General features: G+C 44.4%; 1 protein-coding gene across 1 annotated transcript in view; it reads left to right on the top strand.

The window, feature by feature from the left end:
* The first annotated feature begins 10,877 nt into the window (after nucleotides 1–10,877).
* The window catches only part of mmp17a (matrix metallopeptidase 17a), a 51,325-nt gene continuing 44,629 nt past the window's right edge, over nucleotides 10,878–17,573 (top strand). Inside the window, exon 1 of the mRNA XM_061263794.1 lies at nucleotides 10,878–10,970. Coding sequence (XP_061119778.1) covers nucleotides 10,890–10,970 — 81 coding nt within the window. The 5' untranslated portion in view covers nucleotides 10,878–10,889. The remainder of the gene's footprint in view (nucleotides 10,971–17,573) is intronic.

Raw genomic sequence — 17,573 nt, 5'->3', positions numbered from 1 at the left:
TGGCTGCTGATATCTGATTGGCTGATGGTGACCATGTTTTTGATTTTATCTTTTGATCTTTGAAAACTGTGTTGGAGACTTGCAGAGATGGAACACTGATTGGTCAAATGGTTGAAGAATTATAGACATTTACACTTACAGCACCACCTATTGGCCAAGGGACATCCAAATGAGAGCCACAGAATCATGGAATACGTATGTGTATTAAGTTTAGTGAGAATCAGACAAAGGCTTCATAAGTTACAGCTACTTCCAGGTTTGCTGAAGATTAGACAAAATGTGTAGAAAGAAGAAGAACATTTTTTTTCCACTGAAATAAAATGAGGAATATACATTTTGTTTGGCATAAGCCAATGAATCTGGGGGGAAAAATTATTTTGATTCTAAACCAAACGGTTCAGGAGTAATGGCAGTCTTTGCAATAGCCTGGATGGTGGCTGAGGAACTGAACCTAAATCTACCTGCCAACTTTCGTAGCTGCTCATTCAGTTTTAGCAAAGAAAAATCACTTAAAAAAGAAAAAGCGGAACAAAAACAATAGGGTTCCAGCACTTTGTACATGGACGCCTAATAATAATAATAATAATCATGGCTTTATTTCTATTGTTTTGTATTTCTTCATTCGCGTGGCAAAGCAGAGGTGTGTGCCGTGGTCAGCAGTGAAAGTGCTGGTGAGTCAGTGAGATAAATCAGGGCTGGTATTACAGGGCCTCGGTACAGTGTGCTGTGGGACTCCGAGGAGCCAGCGCATTAACCCTGTAACTTTGTAGGTTTTACCAGATAAATTTAGGCTGTTTAATTGGTCTTCCGCGGTGCACTGTGACCTAATTCCAACCCCCGTGCCCCCGGTGCCATGTGAGTTATTATCAGCGAGCGTCTGAGGAGGGTTGATATCTTGACACATTTTTCATCAGAAGTCAACCCTGGACGTGCTCCTGATGGCATTAGCTTCCAAACTCAAACCATCCGTCCCAGAGGGCTTTGGGGGATAGGTCACATCCCCTCCTTCTGCCATGCCAAAATCTCTTATCTTTGCCACTGAAGATAAGAGATTTTGAAAGAGGCCTTTCCACGTAGAAAGCGGCCTCTCCTGAATGCAAATAACCCAGCCCCTTTCCCACCACTTCCACACAGACAACCCCACCGCCCCCCCCCCCCCCCCCCCCCCGCGCGCGCACCGTGACACAAAAAACCCAGTCTGGTGGCGGCATGCTGGCAGAGATTTTATTTTGTTGCTCGGCCGTGCCGTTCGCGGCCCACCTGGGAGAGCCACAGACGTCTGGCGGACAGGAGATCAGTGGCCGCCAATATTCACAACAAAGCCGCTCCCCCTGCATTGAGCAGAGCGTGCGTTAGCATTGTTCCACCGTGCGGGATCCAAACGCCAGCATTGTCGGCCCTGACAGGTGACTGTCTGCCTCTCCCCCGGGACACCGATTATGTAAGGCATCCTGCTGAGGGATTCGGTGGCGTTATTACACTGCTCTGAGGGGCGGCGAGCCTTTTGAATAAGGCATGTTGGCAAGACAATGGGAAGACGGCTGTTGAGGTGGGGAGCGGTAGATTGAAAGGGCTAGATCACATCTGCTTCCATCAAAAAGCAGGAGATGGGAAAATGTGAGCGAGGTAGAAGATTGCAATCAGTGAAAAGGGATACTGTGTGTTTGTATGTGTGTGTGTGTGTGTGTGTGTGTGTATCTGTGTGTGTGTATGTATGTATGTGTGTGTGTGTGTGTGTGTGTGTGTGTGTCTGTGCCTGCCTGTGTTTGTGTGTGTGTGTCTGTGCCTGTCTGTGTCTGTGTGTGCGTGTGTATCTGTGTGTGCATGTGTGTGTCTGTGCCTGCCTGTGTTTGTTTGTTTGTGTATGTGCATGTGTGCCTGTCTGTGTATGCGTGTGCGTGTGTGTGTGTGTGTGTGTGTGCATGTGCGCCTGCCTGTGTTTGTATGTGTGTGTTTGTGCATGTGTGCTTGTGTTGGAGTGTGCTATGTGTCTGCGCCTGTGTGTGTGTTTGTGTTGGAGGGTGGTGTGTGTGTGCATGTGACCGGGGACCGGGTGGTGGATAATTTCTTTCTTTCTCAAGCCTGTTTGCATTCTCAAACCAAATGTTGTCATGTGCTTTCCTGTTTAGGTGTCAGATTAAAGCATAGGTTGAACAATACATTTCACAAAGGTATTATTGCCTGTACATTTGATGTTGCCTGTATAGGTCTTGTTTAAATCCCATCAGATAGATGTTTAGATAAGAGGGTAGCACAGGTTGTCATTTTCATATGAAGGGTTAAGCCCATTGCAAAAGCAACTCAATTAACAGCTGAATTTTCTCAAATGCTTGTGATGTTCTTGTCCCAGTTTAGTTTCTGAAAACCCCCCATATTCAGAAGTAGGTGAAAAGAGAATGCTGCCTTAAAATAGTGTCAACACGGAGAGGTGTGTGTCTGTGGGGTTTGTATCTGTATAGAAGGAAATTAGTAGGCCAACAGTACTGTAGAACTCTAAGGAACTAATTTGCAGTGAAAAAGGTTTTAAAAAGCCTTGTTATTTGGTCATATCATCAATCAAAGGTGCTTTTGAATGATGATGCAGCCAAATAATGAAAGCTTTACTAATTCTCTGTCCATATTCATACGACACATTTCCAAGGCTTTATCTCCTTCTTTCCATTATTGACTTTTGTGGGGTGGGGATATGGGTAATCTTCCGATACAGATATCAGGGACTGGATACCGGACAATCGAACGTTTGGAGGTGCATGGTTCCTCCTACCTGACGCCGAGGAAGCATGTGACGCAGCATCAAAGAGGGCGCTTGCTTTAACTCGGCTAAAAGCTTCGATGTAAAACGTCTGTCTCAAACGATGGAGGTTTTTCAGCAGGAAGCAGAGGGTAGCTGCCCGAAGTCGTAAGTTGCGGTGGCAGTTTGTCTTCTTTTTTTATTAATGTCAGCCCGTACGCGACTCCACAGTACGTTCGCACACAGATGCGCCGAAGTAGGCCAACAGAAATAAAGAACAGTCTGTTTTTATACTGCGGAAGGTGGCTCACGGATCATTTCCCCGCTGTTTTGCCGGCTTATCAGTGGTGAAGTGATGAAGGGTGACTTTGAATTGAAGTTTCTCTGTGCTGGTGAACAGAGCGCATACGAGACCATAAATCACGGCTGCCCTTGCACCCTCAAATAAAAAATAAAAAAACCGACTGTCTTGCCCTCGCAAACCTGCCAGTTCAGTATGAAATAGGCCGGCGTGATGTGTGTGACCCTTTTAATTTCCTCTCTTTGATTGAAACTTGCCCCCGTTTTCGCGTAAGCCGCTTAGAGCGTTTCAGATTAAGCTAATGAAAGCAAGATAAGAAGTGTGGCACCTAGGTAGTGAATACTCTTTCCGTGAGGTCGGTATAATTTATTGTTCCTTCCTCATTGTTTTTTTGTGAATGCTGCCTTTCTAATCTCTTGTTTGTTTGTTTTTTTAAAGGGTGAAGGTGTGACTTAGAGCACAAATAAATAAATAAATAAATAAATACAGCAATGTCTGAAGATCCGCATGTCCGATGAGAAATACTATTTTATCTGTTGCCGCATCAGTCACCCCCTACAGTGTCGGCTCCGTGATAAACAGCTTCGCTCCATTCGCTAATTGTCCGTGGTGAATGCTCACCACGACTTCAAAGTAATATTTTCTTGGCAATTTGCCAATGAGATTTGTTTAACATCTTCCAGCATATGCGCCGGACGGTGTGAACTGCGTTGTGGCTGCCAGGTTGCTTAACCTGCTTAAGGCTTGTGCTATGGCGTGCCCCGTGGACTGCATAATTGAAGACTGCTACCATAGCGAGGTCAATCATGACACTAGCACCTGCCGTTTCTCTGGAACTCTGCCGTTGTTTAGGCATTGAAAATCCGCAGATAGCATTCAATTTGGAGGAAAAGACATAATCAAATGAAGGAAAACACACACAATGTGAATTTTGCCCCTGTTTTTGTAAAAGATCCCTCCCCATACTGGACCTAAGTCCTCCCCCCTGATTTAACCCCCCCCCCCTTATCCCCAAATGTAAAAACATTTTTTAAAAATCTGCACTTACTATGACTATCGTTTTAGTATGACTGCTCATACATGCGTGTTTTGCTGTTGATGAATTTGATGCTTTTCACTTGTTGAGGAACGTGTGCACTTGCAAATCACTGTGGATTGTAAGTATCTGCTAATGATTAAAATGTAAGAAATGTAAATGTAAAACCCATATGGAATTCAAGCTCTTGAAAGACAGGGTGTTCACTGCATGCAGAAGCAAAGTAATGTAATCACTGAGTCACATCATGGGCATGTAGCTACTGTCAGTCATTCTCAGTTCAGCTGTAGAACAGGAGTTCAGACTACCCACTGCCAGCAGGGCTGCAAGGCCGAGTATTGACTACCACATCGGCAGAGGAATGCCGTCGATACACACCGAAAAGCAGGAGGGCTCCCGTCACTGTTAGTCTCCTGATGTCTTTCCCTTAAAGGTCCCATATTGTACACCTTACCATACGTTTTATTTTAGGTCCTTATATCCATAACAAGCCAAGTTTGTGTGGTTTTAAGTACCAAAGACGAAACTTTCCAGTTTTACATGTTCATTCTCCAGCGCCACTCATGAGCTTTACCAAGAACAGGCCGTTTTAGTGACTGTGCCTTTAAGGCTCATTGATATCTGTGAACGTCTGTTCTGATTGGCTGATTAGCTCCAATGACCTGAACGCAGTCTGTGCTGAGAGCTTGGATTTGTTCTGTCTACAAGGAGGCCGTGCTGAAGCAAAGAAGCGTATGGTTGTGATGTCATAACTTCATGATTAACAAATGATTAAATGCATTTTCTTCATACGGATTGTTTGGATTTATTTGGTATCAAATGGTGTTTTTATAGCGCCATCAACTCCTTTATAATCCACATAGCACAAAGGAAATGTTTTTCCATTTTCCACAATGTGGGACCCCTTAATGAGTGCTAATGTCTGAGAAATAAGAGATAGCTTGAATGGTTGTGATTACATTTATTCAAGCAAAAATGATCATATGAAAGGCCATCCAGACGCTAACATACACAGCCTAAAGAGAAGGCAGCGGAAGGAGGAAGGAGGAAAAATAACTTGCGCATTACCCAAAATATGGAAATATTCCACTAGAGCGCTCAGGGCCTTTGTTAAACGAATAAACTCTCTGAACCAGACGCTACCACTCGTTTAATCAGTTCCACTCAGCCCAAGACAATACCTCAGTTGCTGTGTGACTAATCAAGGTTTTCTTAGACCAACTGTGCATCTGTGAGCAGTTTACAGGCAGTATAATCTGTTTCATAGCTAGACCGTGTTAATGTGGTTATGGCAAGCCATCCAGATGTAAAGGAGCTAGTGGCTCCAGTTTTATTTTGGCAGGCTGCCCCCATGTCAGCCATCTGCCCAATGATAGGGCACAATCAAATGGCTTCTTCCATCCCTGCAGCAACACAAACCCAAAGCCTGTCCAATCAAACAGCTCCTTCTACCCCTCTGCAACACAAGCTCAGAGCCTGTCCAATCAAACAGCTCCTTCCATCCCTACAGCAGCAGCCCAGGGTAACAAAGGATGCCATTGGCTGGCATTTGCATGGCTATAGGGTGCACCCAATCCTCATCCTTCAGACTCCCTCCTCTATAGCTGGGTTCCTCCCCACATTGAGGAGTTTTTTCTTGCCACTGTTTGAGTGTGTTTATTCCCACTGGGGAGTTGTTTTACCTGACTTGCATTTTGGGGGCTCTGTTAGATATTACCTCACTCTAATTGTGATGCCTTCATCTTTAAACATCTTTACAGTATGTGCTTTAGTTTCAACTAACACATCTGACGAGAATAGACTAGCCGTGCAGAAAACCTTTAAGAAAAACCAAGCCGAGAGAAAATTAAGTGCCATCTTCATTTATGAATTTTAGCAGAAGTGCACGATGACATGAATATAATTCACCTCAATTGATGTGTGTATAACGTTCACTGCTTCCAATTTGGAAAGAGCATTTTTTGGTTCATGTCACATATCTCAAAAATGTCTCTTGTCCTTGTCGTGTATTCCCTTGGTACTGTACCTACACAACGTGTTCACATCTCCAAGAGCAGGGATGATTGAAGAGTATTAACATGGATGGGCACGAGCACACCAGTGGCCGTCCCTGTCTTGTGGAGATGGATTTGCGAATGGATCTGGGTGGCCTGTAGTGTAGTGGTTAAGGTAAACGACTGGGACACGCAAGGTCGCAAAGTCGGTGGTTCGAATCCCGGTGTAGCCACATTAAGATCCGCACAGCCGTTGGGCCCTTGAGCAAGGCCCTTAACCCTGCATTGCTCCAGGGGAGGATTGTCTCCTGCTTAGTCTGTATGTCGCTCTGGATAAGAGCGTCTGCCAAATGCCAATAATGTAATGTAATGTAATGTAATCTGTGGTTATGTAATGTTTGAAAAGCTCAAATAGCCCCATCAAAGAAGAAAAAACTGCCAGGCTAATTTCTCTCACCTTGTTTTAGCCCTTTTTTGCACCAGAAGGCAGAGGCCGAGAAATATCTTGTCAGAAGTGAAAGAGTTCTTGTGCACCAGGCCGTCGACTCCTCCTGAAGTTACAGCTGTAATTGGGAAATGAAAGGGGGATTATAGGAACCATGGTGGCAGGTCCATTAATGTAGAAACATGAATCCCTTGGCCAATGAGAAATCCACGAATCCAGAGATGAGAAACACACCTTGACTTACAGAACCAAGGACATTCATATTTGAGATGAGGGTGATTCTCTGTACACGGTAAGAGTAAGTTGTAGTTCCTACAGTATATGGCAATTTCAGTGACCAGTCACCCGTTTGGCTCTTCATTATGTCTTGTTTTGTTTACGCGTAGGTGAAAATAAGGGCTAATAGAATTCCAGTACTCTACCAGTGGTGACAATCAGTGGTAATTACATAAATCTTTGTATTATTTTACTAAATTAATGTATAACCTTGAATTTATTTTTTTATCCATCCCATCCATCTCAAATGATCTCAAATCCATTTGGCTAATTTAGTTCCCCTTCAGTGCAGGTTCTATGAGAGTGCCTATTGACAGATATAATGTGCCAAAAACAATAACACTCATTTGTCCTGATGGAAAGGGCTGTCTGTCTCATCTGGAGTCACTGGCTGTCCTGTAATGGGCATTGTGTGCCTTACAGGAGCCTCAATTTGATTGGGCAAAGGGCAGCTGTAGCCTGGCCTAATGCTGGAACAATTCTTTGGAAAATTGCACCTTTCAGTTTTTTTCCTAGCACAACATACCCATCAGTTATTAAATATAAACATTTTGGCCTTGAATGAACTCTGATTCAAACTTTAGAGTGAGGGCTTTTAAAAGTAGAAATATGACCTTTTCTCCGAACCCATTTTGCTGCCACAGTGCCATTTGTCTTCCTGGTTTAGCATGTCTTTTAGTCTTATTATGTTTAATTGGATGTCAGTTTGCTCTCATGAGCACTTGTGCACTCCTTGCCTACTCACTATTTTATTTTTACAGCAATGGTGACTGTGATTTCGGTTTTCACACACAAGCCTATCTGAAATGGTGTTTCATGGGAACCATGCAATTTGGCTGCACAGGCTACAGGTTTCAAGTCTGAATCGCTGGTTAGTGTGATGAAATCCTGCAGTCATTATTCAGTGTATTGAGAGAGAGGTTGTATCTATGTAAGCTTAGTCCCGCTTCGACGGTTCAAAGTGTCAAAGAGTAGGCTTTGTCTGTATCGCTGGGGAATGGCTCTATCATTCACATAGCATATCCTCCTTTTCCAGTCATTATTCCTGCATATGCAGTGTCTTGCACGTGCTAAAAGCTAAAATGGCTGCCTCCCCATGAACCTCTCATGATGGAGCTGCGATGAGGGGAAGCCGCCTCCTAGGACAGCAGGTAACTGCACACAGATCACACAGAAATGTCTGCTTTGCCCTCCGTTTCATTTGAGAGAAGCAATTATTATTATTAATGAGTGCTAATCAGAGTGTTGTCCTTCAGCCCTGCTCGGAACCACCATTCCCGCTACAGTCAGTCCTTAGTGGTCAAAACAAAGCTTCGGCTTTTCAGTCCCCTCACTCTTCATGGCTTGAATGACTCTAGTTTGTGGGGTATCGTTGTTTCCTAAACTGGTGTACTCACCAAAATGGGAAATAAAGATCTTCCTTTTTTTATTTACTGTTTTGGGGTGGGGTTACCAGTAACCACAACAAATTGCCATTATCTGAAAACATATTTGAGTATCTTACCTTGACATAGTTTATGGAATTTTAAATTACTGTTCATATTTGAATCTTTTGAATTTGTGTCTTTTAAAAAAGCGATGTTGTGTGCTAATGCATTTGTGACTTCCCTATGATAAGACTTCCTGAGATGAAGAATGATTTGTACTGGACAGTTAATGAAGTTGCCTCTTGGGTCTTTGACAGGCGGTGTGCGTAATGTGCTAAACTCGAATGCTTGGTTGTCAGCCTGAAAATACAGCTAGGGTGTGAACGTAGTGGACACGGACGCGATCCCCTCTTACCAAATTTATTTCCCACCCGTGTTCGATGCAACCCCTATTAATCTCTTTCCGCCCCCACGCGATCTCGCCTCTCCCCCGCCGTCCACTCGCACGCTTCGCCGCTATTTTTCATCACAGAGGCTCAAAGGCTCCGTCACCTTGGAACAGAGAGTGACTCTGACGAGACGACGTGGCAGAATGGCATTTTTCTCGGCTTTGGGCAGTGGACTCTATCGATTATTATTATTATGATTATTATTATTGTTATTATTATTATTACAACTTCGTATTTTGATTTGATAATAATCTTGGTCTTTAATGTAGCCTTTAACCGGTTGTAGCTGTAAACTGGTACGTACATAGTAGTCTCATTGTTACAGTAACAGTATATAAAAGGGATAAAATATGATAGACTATCAGAGTAAAAATTCGCTAATAATAACAACAAAAAGGACCAGGAGCCTGGTCATAACTGTTATAAATATTGCAGTTGCCTCACCGTTAGCCATATGGATTTGCGATTAAATTACATAATGGAAAGAGCATAAATATACAACAGGGCTGTTCAAGTCCTGGAGGGCCACAGTGTCTGCAGGTATTTCTGGTTTCCTTTCAGCCAGCAGCGAATAAAGGCCTTGAGAACTAGGCGTGTGCGCTCTTTGGCCAAGCAATCACTATTTAATAATTTAACCCTCTTATTATGTTAAGATTTCATGAACGCTTTTATATTTGGGGTCTAATTGAGCCCAACAGTTTAAATAAACACACAATTATTGGAATAGAAATATTTTTACACTTTGGTTGTCGCCTTCTTATTGTTTCCAAAATTAGCCTTTTAGCCTTTTATTGATAAATATTAAAAATCTGTGAGAAACATCTAATTTTAGAGTCTAAGGAACAGTAAGTGAAAGTTTGGTGCCTGTATGAGAGATCGCCACCAGAATCATCCGCAAATTTATCTGAGATAAAAATAAAAATAGTTGTATATTTTCTCTCATTTTATACAGTTACAGAAGGTCAAAAGAACCCCACACAACACATTTGTATGTAAAGTTGGTACAGGACTTAGCATAACAGTATGTTTATTGCATGTTTACCGTTTAATCCCACAAAGTTGGAATAATTGTACAGTATCAATATGAAACAAGGTTAACTGATTTTTAAGAGATGTCAAACACTAAATGGGGTCAAATTGACCCCAAACATAATAGGAGGGTTAAGTGAAACACACAGAAATATCCACCACTGGAGTTTGACACCCCTGGTCAACAACGTCCTAATAACAGTAACTTGATATACATGTTACTGAAATGGCCTCAGTTGGATATGATCACCAACGTTTTCTCTGCAGAGATACCATATAAAATACCTTACAGAAGCTGATGACAAATACTGAAATCTACTGTTCTGTCAATCCGCTGTATTAATGGCCAGTATTCAGAGTCGGCTAATAGTCAGAAGTGCGGCGCGTAAATACCTGCTGTTCTCCTGGATTTAACGTTAAGTGTTGCGGACTTTGGTGGACCGTATATAGAACCGGCATATCAGTTTTACCCTGCCAGGTTGTTGCTACTGAGGAAGAGAAAAATAAGTCAAGGAAGATGAAAAGCATTTTTCATAAAAGTCACTGTCTGCAATTTCGTTTTAGAGCGGGCAGCGCTGCCACGCGCTAAACAGTGGTTATGAGTGCAGCACTACCGACGGCATCATTAATACTTTTTTGAAGAAGAAAAAAAAAACTGTATCCTAGTTTTAACTGGACGACTCTTCCACCTCCCACTCCGAGGTTCAACCTGGTCCATCTCCGTTCGCGCACAGCTTTAGTCAAGCTCGAGGTACGAGCGCTAGAGCAGCTGCACTTCCGTAGCCGAAGAAAGCAACTGATTGGGGATACCTGCTTTTTATGTGTGTGAACACATAGCCGTTTTTTTTTCACCAGCAAGTTCTTACAGATCGCCTTACTCTACAAAGGGCTCGTTTGTGTTTTACATAGCTGCAATGCACAACCTCCGAATATCAATGGACTTGGATTTGAAGAGGGAATAGTATGTTTCTTTATATCTCCATTTCCCTCGCCTAAAAGCGGAATCGTCAACCTTCTGTTTTGTGATATGTGTTTTACATGTTTGCGTGCAACAGTGAGGTAGTTATTTTTGACAGCTCGTGATGGGAATTTAATCGCCGGGCGCATATGCGAAGCGTCGGGGTCCGGAGCGATCTGAACACCGGACGCCGCGGCTGAAGGCAGGTTTTGAGCGCATGAAGCTTGGCGAGTTTGGGGAATGATCCTGCTGAATTTTCGGAAGCGAAGGTCCGTGCGGTGCGGTTGGATTATTTCTCCAGAGATGATAGTTCCAGTCCTCTGGTTCTTATCCCAGGCACGTGCCGCGCCGTCTCTCACGGCCCAGCAGCTGGACACGGGGGTGGTAAGTGATTTTATAGGGCTACTTGAATTTGCACTGGCTAAAGATACAAAGAATATCTTGATGTTTTTCTTTGTTAAAATAATTCACATTTACATGCCAAGGGATTTCTCCGTTAACGAATCTTAACTTTTAGATTAGTCTATTATTAGCCGTAAGATCTGAAGCATCGCCTACCCCACTTTTTGGAAATGGCACAAACTGCTTGCTTTTAACTATTTTCATATTTTTTATTTTGATCTGTCAATTGTTTCTATCACCCGTGTGATTTTAAGACATATAGCCTATGCATATCACTACCGTTCATATTTGTCAGTTGTATGCAGGATGTATCAATGATACACATCCGTTTAAATTTAAAACTGTGCTCGCTCAATTTGCGTAGAAATTGGGTTTACAATTCATGAATCAGAGAAAGAAATATTGAGCATTGGTATTTCATATATAAAATACTCTAAAAGGCTATGTAAATATGCGCTCATATATTATTTACCTTCGCTAATGAAAAGGTGTAATTAAAGTCGTGTAGCAAGCATATTCTTGTTGTGTTTATTTCCGCACATGCATTGTTGGGAGTCTTCACGACGGGACTGCCTCATCTACAATGCAAAGCATCGCTTGATTATTGTTTCTAATTATGATCGTGCAAAACATCCGGACTCACATTAAACCAGGACTAGCGACAGAGCGGAGCTGCAACTTCGCGCGTGCCAGGGTGTCTCACTATCTATCGCCTTTCATCATGCATAAATGATATTCACATATATGCATGTATCTAACAATTTGGCACGCAAGGAGCTTAACCAATAACCGTGCCCAGTACGGATTTGGAGAACTCTTTTTTCCCTTTGAAAGGAAGTACTGTAGGTACCTGTGTGGACTATTTAACAACGTTTGTCTGCTTTAGGTTTGGCGGAAGGTGGAGAGAAACTCGGAAATGAAATGACAGAAGGTGCGGATTATTGATGACAGAGGTTCATTAACTTGGTTATTTGATAGTTAATAGTGGGTTTCATTTCGAAAATGTATTGTCTATGGAACGACACATCTGGTTTTAGAGTTGGAGCCGACTCTGTTATTTATGAAAGCTTTCGGATAAAGATCGACAGGTGATCACGATGTCCTTGGTGAGGCTCTCAGTAGCGGAAATCCATTTTTGGGTTCCTGGATGCGCGTGCCGTCGCGCGTTTATGTACGCCAATTGGCTGATTGATGTGACGTTGAGGTTGTCCCTGACTAGCTTGTGTTTGCCAAACGAGGGGCGTGGCGCCCTCCGCTCAGCTATTTCAGCTCGGGCATCTGCAACACATCAAACCCAAAAAGTCACCACACGCATGCGAGCGACCGCTCTCCATGGCAAACTACACCCAGCGGTAATGGGAAAATATGACAGAATTTGGTAGTTGAGTGGAGTTGAACTGTATGTCGTTTCCACTATGGTGAAGGGAAAATAGCAGATTTTAGTGCTGTTTTAATAATTCCTAAATTAATTTAATTTACAGTTTTGAAACGTTTGGGTAATCTCTTTTCAACACTGAATTATGTATTGTCGTGTTTGTGGTAGGTTGATATGTGCGGTTCAGACCATCTGTAATTGGGTCGCAGCGTCAGTCAGGCCGGGGCTTTGTGCCAGTTGAGTGGAGCGACTCCAGGTGATAACAAGACTGCCTCCACCGTTTAAATCCCTTTCCGCTAATTATTGCCTCCCAGAAGGCCACTTTGAAAGCAACTCACCGGCATCTGAGCGCAGGCGGAGGATGCGTTCTCGGTCAACTTGCCTGGTTAAATGGCGGGTAAATAAAATAAATAGGCGTACATAAAATCGTTATTTACTGTTCGCAGCTAGAGCGCCTAAACTTATGCCTGCCTGGGTCACACAGCCAAGAATCAAACCTTCCCGTAATTTCATTAATGTCAACACCACGTGACCTCAGCTCGCAGCAGCCTTCCACATAGTTTTCTCTCCTTTTCCTAAAACCTTATCGCATAGATTTCTTCAACCCTGGTCTTGAAGAGCAACAGTGTTTAACTCATTACTCTTCTCTTTCCCATAAATCAGGAGAGTACACTGCTAATTTCTCTCCCCTGATTTAGTGTCTATATTTTGCGCTGATCTGTGCTTCCCCCCCCCCCCCAGGACCAAAGAATTGCTTTGTTTCAAGAGCCTGCATGCACCATGCACCATTTTTGATCCTTGGCAGGACAATTCCGCAGAGTTGTAGCTACTCTCATCTGATTTACAGGCAAGTGCGTTCTGGAGGAGGAGTGGGTAGGAGTTAACAGTCCTCTCTGACGAATGACCAATAAGGAAAGTGGGGAAGGGGGGTGGGGGTGGCAAGAAGGTGCAGACCACAAAAAAAAAACACATATACGAGTGCCAAACATGAAATCAATACATGCTTCTTCAAGAGCTGCGCTGAAAAAGTGATTTGCTACGATTTGCAAAGTGCAGGGAGGTACATAAATTTGTAGATCAGCAGTGCTCGTGGTGCTACAGTGCTTATAGTGCAATGTGGGCAGAAGCCTTGATGAGGCGGCCAGTGAGATATATTACAGAGCCCAATATGAATTTCAGTTCAGTTCAATTCATTTGTGTGGCGCTTTTTACGACACAAATTGTGACAAAGCAGCTTTGCATCGACTCCAGGCCTGTGAATCCCTCAGCGGAAGCCTCCGGGCAGGGGGGAAAAACCCCTGACTAACAGGAACAAACCTTCTGCAGAACCCATCTGTTTCTGGCCAGTACTAGCCAGAAGAAAATGTTAAACGTGAGTGAAAACAGAGCCTACAATATACCGAAGGTGGGCAACGAGGGCCATATTTGTTTCTGGTTTTCATGCCAACTGTTGGCCTCAGTTACTTAATTGGCCATAATTTTTATGCCATCTTGTTAAATGCTTGAATGAAAGTCGATGTAGCCAGGGTAATTGGTGGAAACAACCTGCATACACACCGGCCCTCCCAGACTACAATTGCCAACCCCTGCAGAACACTGTATGAGAAGTAATGAGTTGCATAAATAGTAATTACACAAGTAAAAATGATTAAATATTATCCAGGAGAGGGTCTGGATCTGGACAGGAGGAGGCCGGCTGACGGGGGAGATGGGAAGGTGGCCGAACAGGAAGTCAGGTTGTGCTGCGTGAGCAGCGGATCCAGGCAGGAAAGCGGAGCAGGGGGCGGGGGCTCTGTTCTTCTCCCGGGCTGAGCGGCTCTTCTCTGCGGCTGGCCTACTTTCCGCCGGGAGTCTTTGCGGATGAATGTGACCTCCCTGTTGTCCTCGCCCCGGCACGCTCTGGAAAACTTGGGATTTGGGACACGGCGATTATTTTGGGAAACGGCGTCTTAGAGGAGCAGACCTAAGAATAACGAAGTCAGGCAAGAATAACGAATCATGCGGTGAAACAGGTGTTGGACAGGTGCTCTGTAAGAGGGAGAGAGAGAGGGGGCAGGGGGGGAGAGAGAGAGCGACAGAGAGAGAGGGAGTGAGACCAGGCGAGGGGGTGGGGGGAAGTGAAAGCGACAGGGAGAGAGGGAGTGAGACCGGGCGAGGGGGTGGGGGGGAAGGAGGGAGAGAGGGAGTGAGACAGGGAGAGGGTGAGGGCGAGGAGGTGGGGGGGGGAGTGGGAGCAACAGGGAGAGGGAGAGAGAGAAAGAGAGGGCACAGGGAGAGAGAGAGAGGGAGTGAGACAGGGAGAGGGAGAGGCAGCTTTTGTGCTTCTTTATCCAATTCAGAACAGGCTAAAGGCTAAATTTGCCTTGAGAGCAAATTTATTTTCAAATTTCTGAGAAGAGCTTCAGGTATCATAACCTCACTTGCTGTTTTGACGCAGACCACTATCCCCATCACTACACAACAAAAGGTATTTCGGAGTTGGCACCCCAAACTATTTTAGTGTGTTGAGTTATATCAGTTTACAGTTAGCCTCATAGTCACTTCAACAGTGCCAGTGGTGACATCCTTGAAAGACACCTGTTTGTGGAGTTTCTCAGGGGAAGGGAGTTATGTATATTTAGCCAACATAAATATAGCACGTACAGTACAAGTAGGTCAAAGTTACTAAACTCACAGTTGGATTGTGTTCCCTCTCATTTCTCCGATGGCGCAGGCCTGCTCTTTCGTTTCCAGGATCCGAGGAATGAGCGGCTTTCCATGTCACTGACCCTGAAGCTTTTAGTCCTGCAGAAATTCTGAATTGCCAGTTTTTTATTTTAGAAGAGTTCTCTCTCTCTCCCTGCTCCGAGGTCCCACATGAAAGTCGTCTCCACCCTCTGGTTCCAGAGGATAAACAGGGGTTGGTAATTACTGCGGGTTCCATGCTGATTTGGCTCAAAATAACCCCACACTTCTGCAGGCTTGGAAAAAGTCAGCTTCGGGGAACAGAGAGAGAATCCTAAAGATGCTCAGCCTTCAGGAGCTTGGTAAACTCAGGCCAATGTGTAATGTTCCCCATTTATCTAAGTTTAACCAGCTTCTGGATGCAATTTTAGACAAAGTAGAACTCTGCCTTTTTCTAAGAACAGGGAGCGGGTGAATTATCTGTGCAGCAGCCAATGTTCCTGAACATAGCCTTCTTTTCCCTCAGTATTCCCTGAGACAGCCTACTTTTCCCTCAGTATTCCCAGAAACAGCCCACTTTTCCCTCAGTGTTCCCCAAGACAGCCTGCTTTTCCCTGTGTTCCCAGAGACAGTCCACATTTCCCTAAGTATTCCTAGGCAGCCCACTTTTCCCTCAGTATTCCCTGAGACAGCCCACTTTTCCCTCAGTATTCCCAGAAACAGCCCACTTTTCCCTCAGTATTCCCTGAGACAGCCCACTTTTCCCTCAGTGTTCCCAGAGATAGCCTGTTTTTCCCTCAGTGTTCCCAGAGACAGCGCACTTTTTCTGTCTAATCCTTGCGTTGCTGCGCACAGCTCACCAGGGTTCCCTTCATTTGTATTTGCTTTGCACATCTTCAGTTCTTAACAAGATAGAGGAGGAAAAGGCTTCACAATTGTTCTTAAAACTTCCTGAAATTCTGGGCACACTGATACGGCCCCATGCCTGAGAGGCTTTGCATTTCATGTGCAGAGCGGAGTCAACTTCTGCAAAAATGTTCTGATAACACATCTCTCCCTCTCTCCCTCTCTTGCATAACTCTCTCATCGGAATGACCTTTTATGGATGCAGGTCCCGGGGGAGTCCGGTTGAAGTTATCACAGCAGGATATAATAAGACGCCTGTAAAGGCACGAAAGAAAGACAAACGCATCTTTTGTTGCCAAGCCAACTCTGTATTTTAAACTAATTGCCACATTTAGCATAGCTGCCAGAACTCATTATTATCTTAACAATTCATCAGTCTTCTTCCCTTTTCTCTTTGGAGCCCGAGAGCCAAAAACATTGAATAAATGACAAAGTTCAGAGGGAAGGTGGATATAGACAGATGGGGCGGAAAAAAATCAAATGTAGCGAAGCACATTCTTCAGTATTACCTCCCAGAAAAGCAACACCAGGCGACCCATAGCTACTGTTCTCCGGGGCAGCCTGTAGCCTTGTGGCTATTGACTGGGACCCGGAAGGTTTGTGGTTCAGGCCCCAGTGTGGCCGTGATAAGATCTGCAGAGCTGTTGGGCCCTTGAGCAAGGCCCTTAACCCCACAGTGCTCCTCAGGTGCTGCACAGTGGCTGCCCACTGCTCCTAAGTAACTAGTTTGGGTCAAATGCAGAGGGCAAACAACCCTGTGGGGTTCAATAAAGTATATCATCTTTTCCCTGAAACAGTGTCTGAACAGTGGATGATGGTAGGGAAGGGGGGTGGCACCTATAATTCCCTGCTCTGTAGTTAGTGTAGTGGAGATCATTACCCTTGTTGCTGCGGTACCTGAGTTTGCGTGGGAATGTATGCATTATGTGGGACTATATGCCATTATTTATGAGTGTGTGTGTAGCACGGCCTCTATGAAACCTGGATAGTCGGCCTTAACCATGTCAGTTAAAATCTTCTGCTCTTTGAGATGCACCTTATGTGTCCAGTGCCGTCAGATAGTTTGCTTATATATAAGAATGAGAGTGGTAATGTTGTCATTTGCCGTAATTCTGGCTGTGGCTAATTTCTTGTCACTCCTGTGATATGCAGTGTTGAGTATCTCATCCGTTTTACTGAACTGGATTAAGGCTAAATTCAGGGAAGCGCAAACTCTCTCTGGTTGAGGGTCAGAATGATCCCGTCTCTGCACGGGCGCGCGGTTATTCCGTGATATTTTGCGGCTGGCTCGTGTTTCCGCTGGCTGCTTCCAGCTCTCCCGTCCGCTGAGGCAAGTTTGGCCCACCAAAGGTCGAGTTTGGCAGTGAACAATATTTGTGTGAAATAACAGGATTTTGAATGTCATAACTAATATCGTGACTCAAAAGTTTGCCCTCAGTTCTCAGACGATGTTGGTTTGTGGCGACATCGTTTTAGCGGGCGCTCTGGCCTTTTGATGGGTACACACGCCGCGTGGTGGTTTTAATAAAGAGCCTCACCCGCCTGTTTATCTTTAGCACTGGTGTGTGAGCGTTGTGTTTCCTGTGGTCAGACTTGGCAGCTGCATTGTTTAATGTCTAAATTTAATGAACATTCTGGAA

The sequence above is a fragment of the Conger conger genome, chromosome 12 (assembly GCF_963514075.1).
Source record: "Conger conger chromosome 12, fConCon1.1, whole genome shotgun sequence".
NCBI lineage: Eukaryota > Metazoa > Chordata > Actinopteri > Anguilliformes > Congridae > Conger > Conger conger.
The sequence above is the reverse complement of the archived record's forward strand: the minus strand, read 5'-3'. Positions and strand labels throughout refer to the sequence as shown.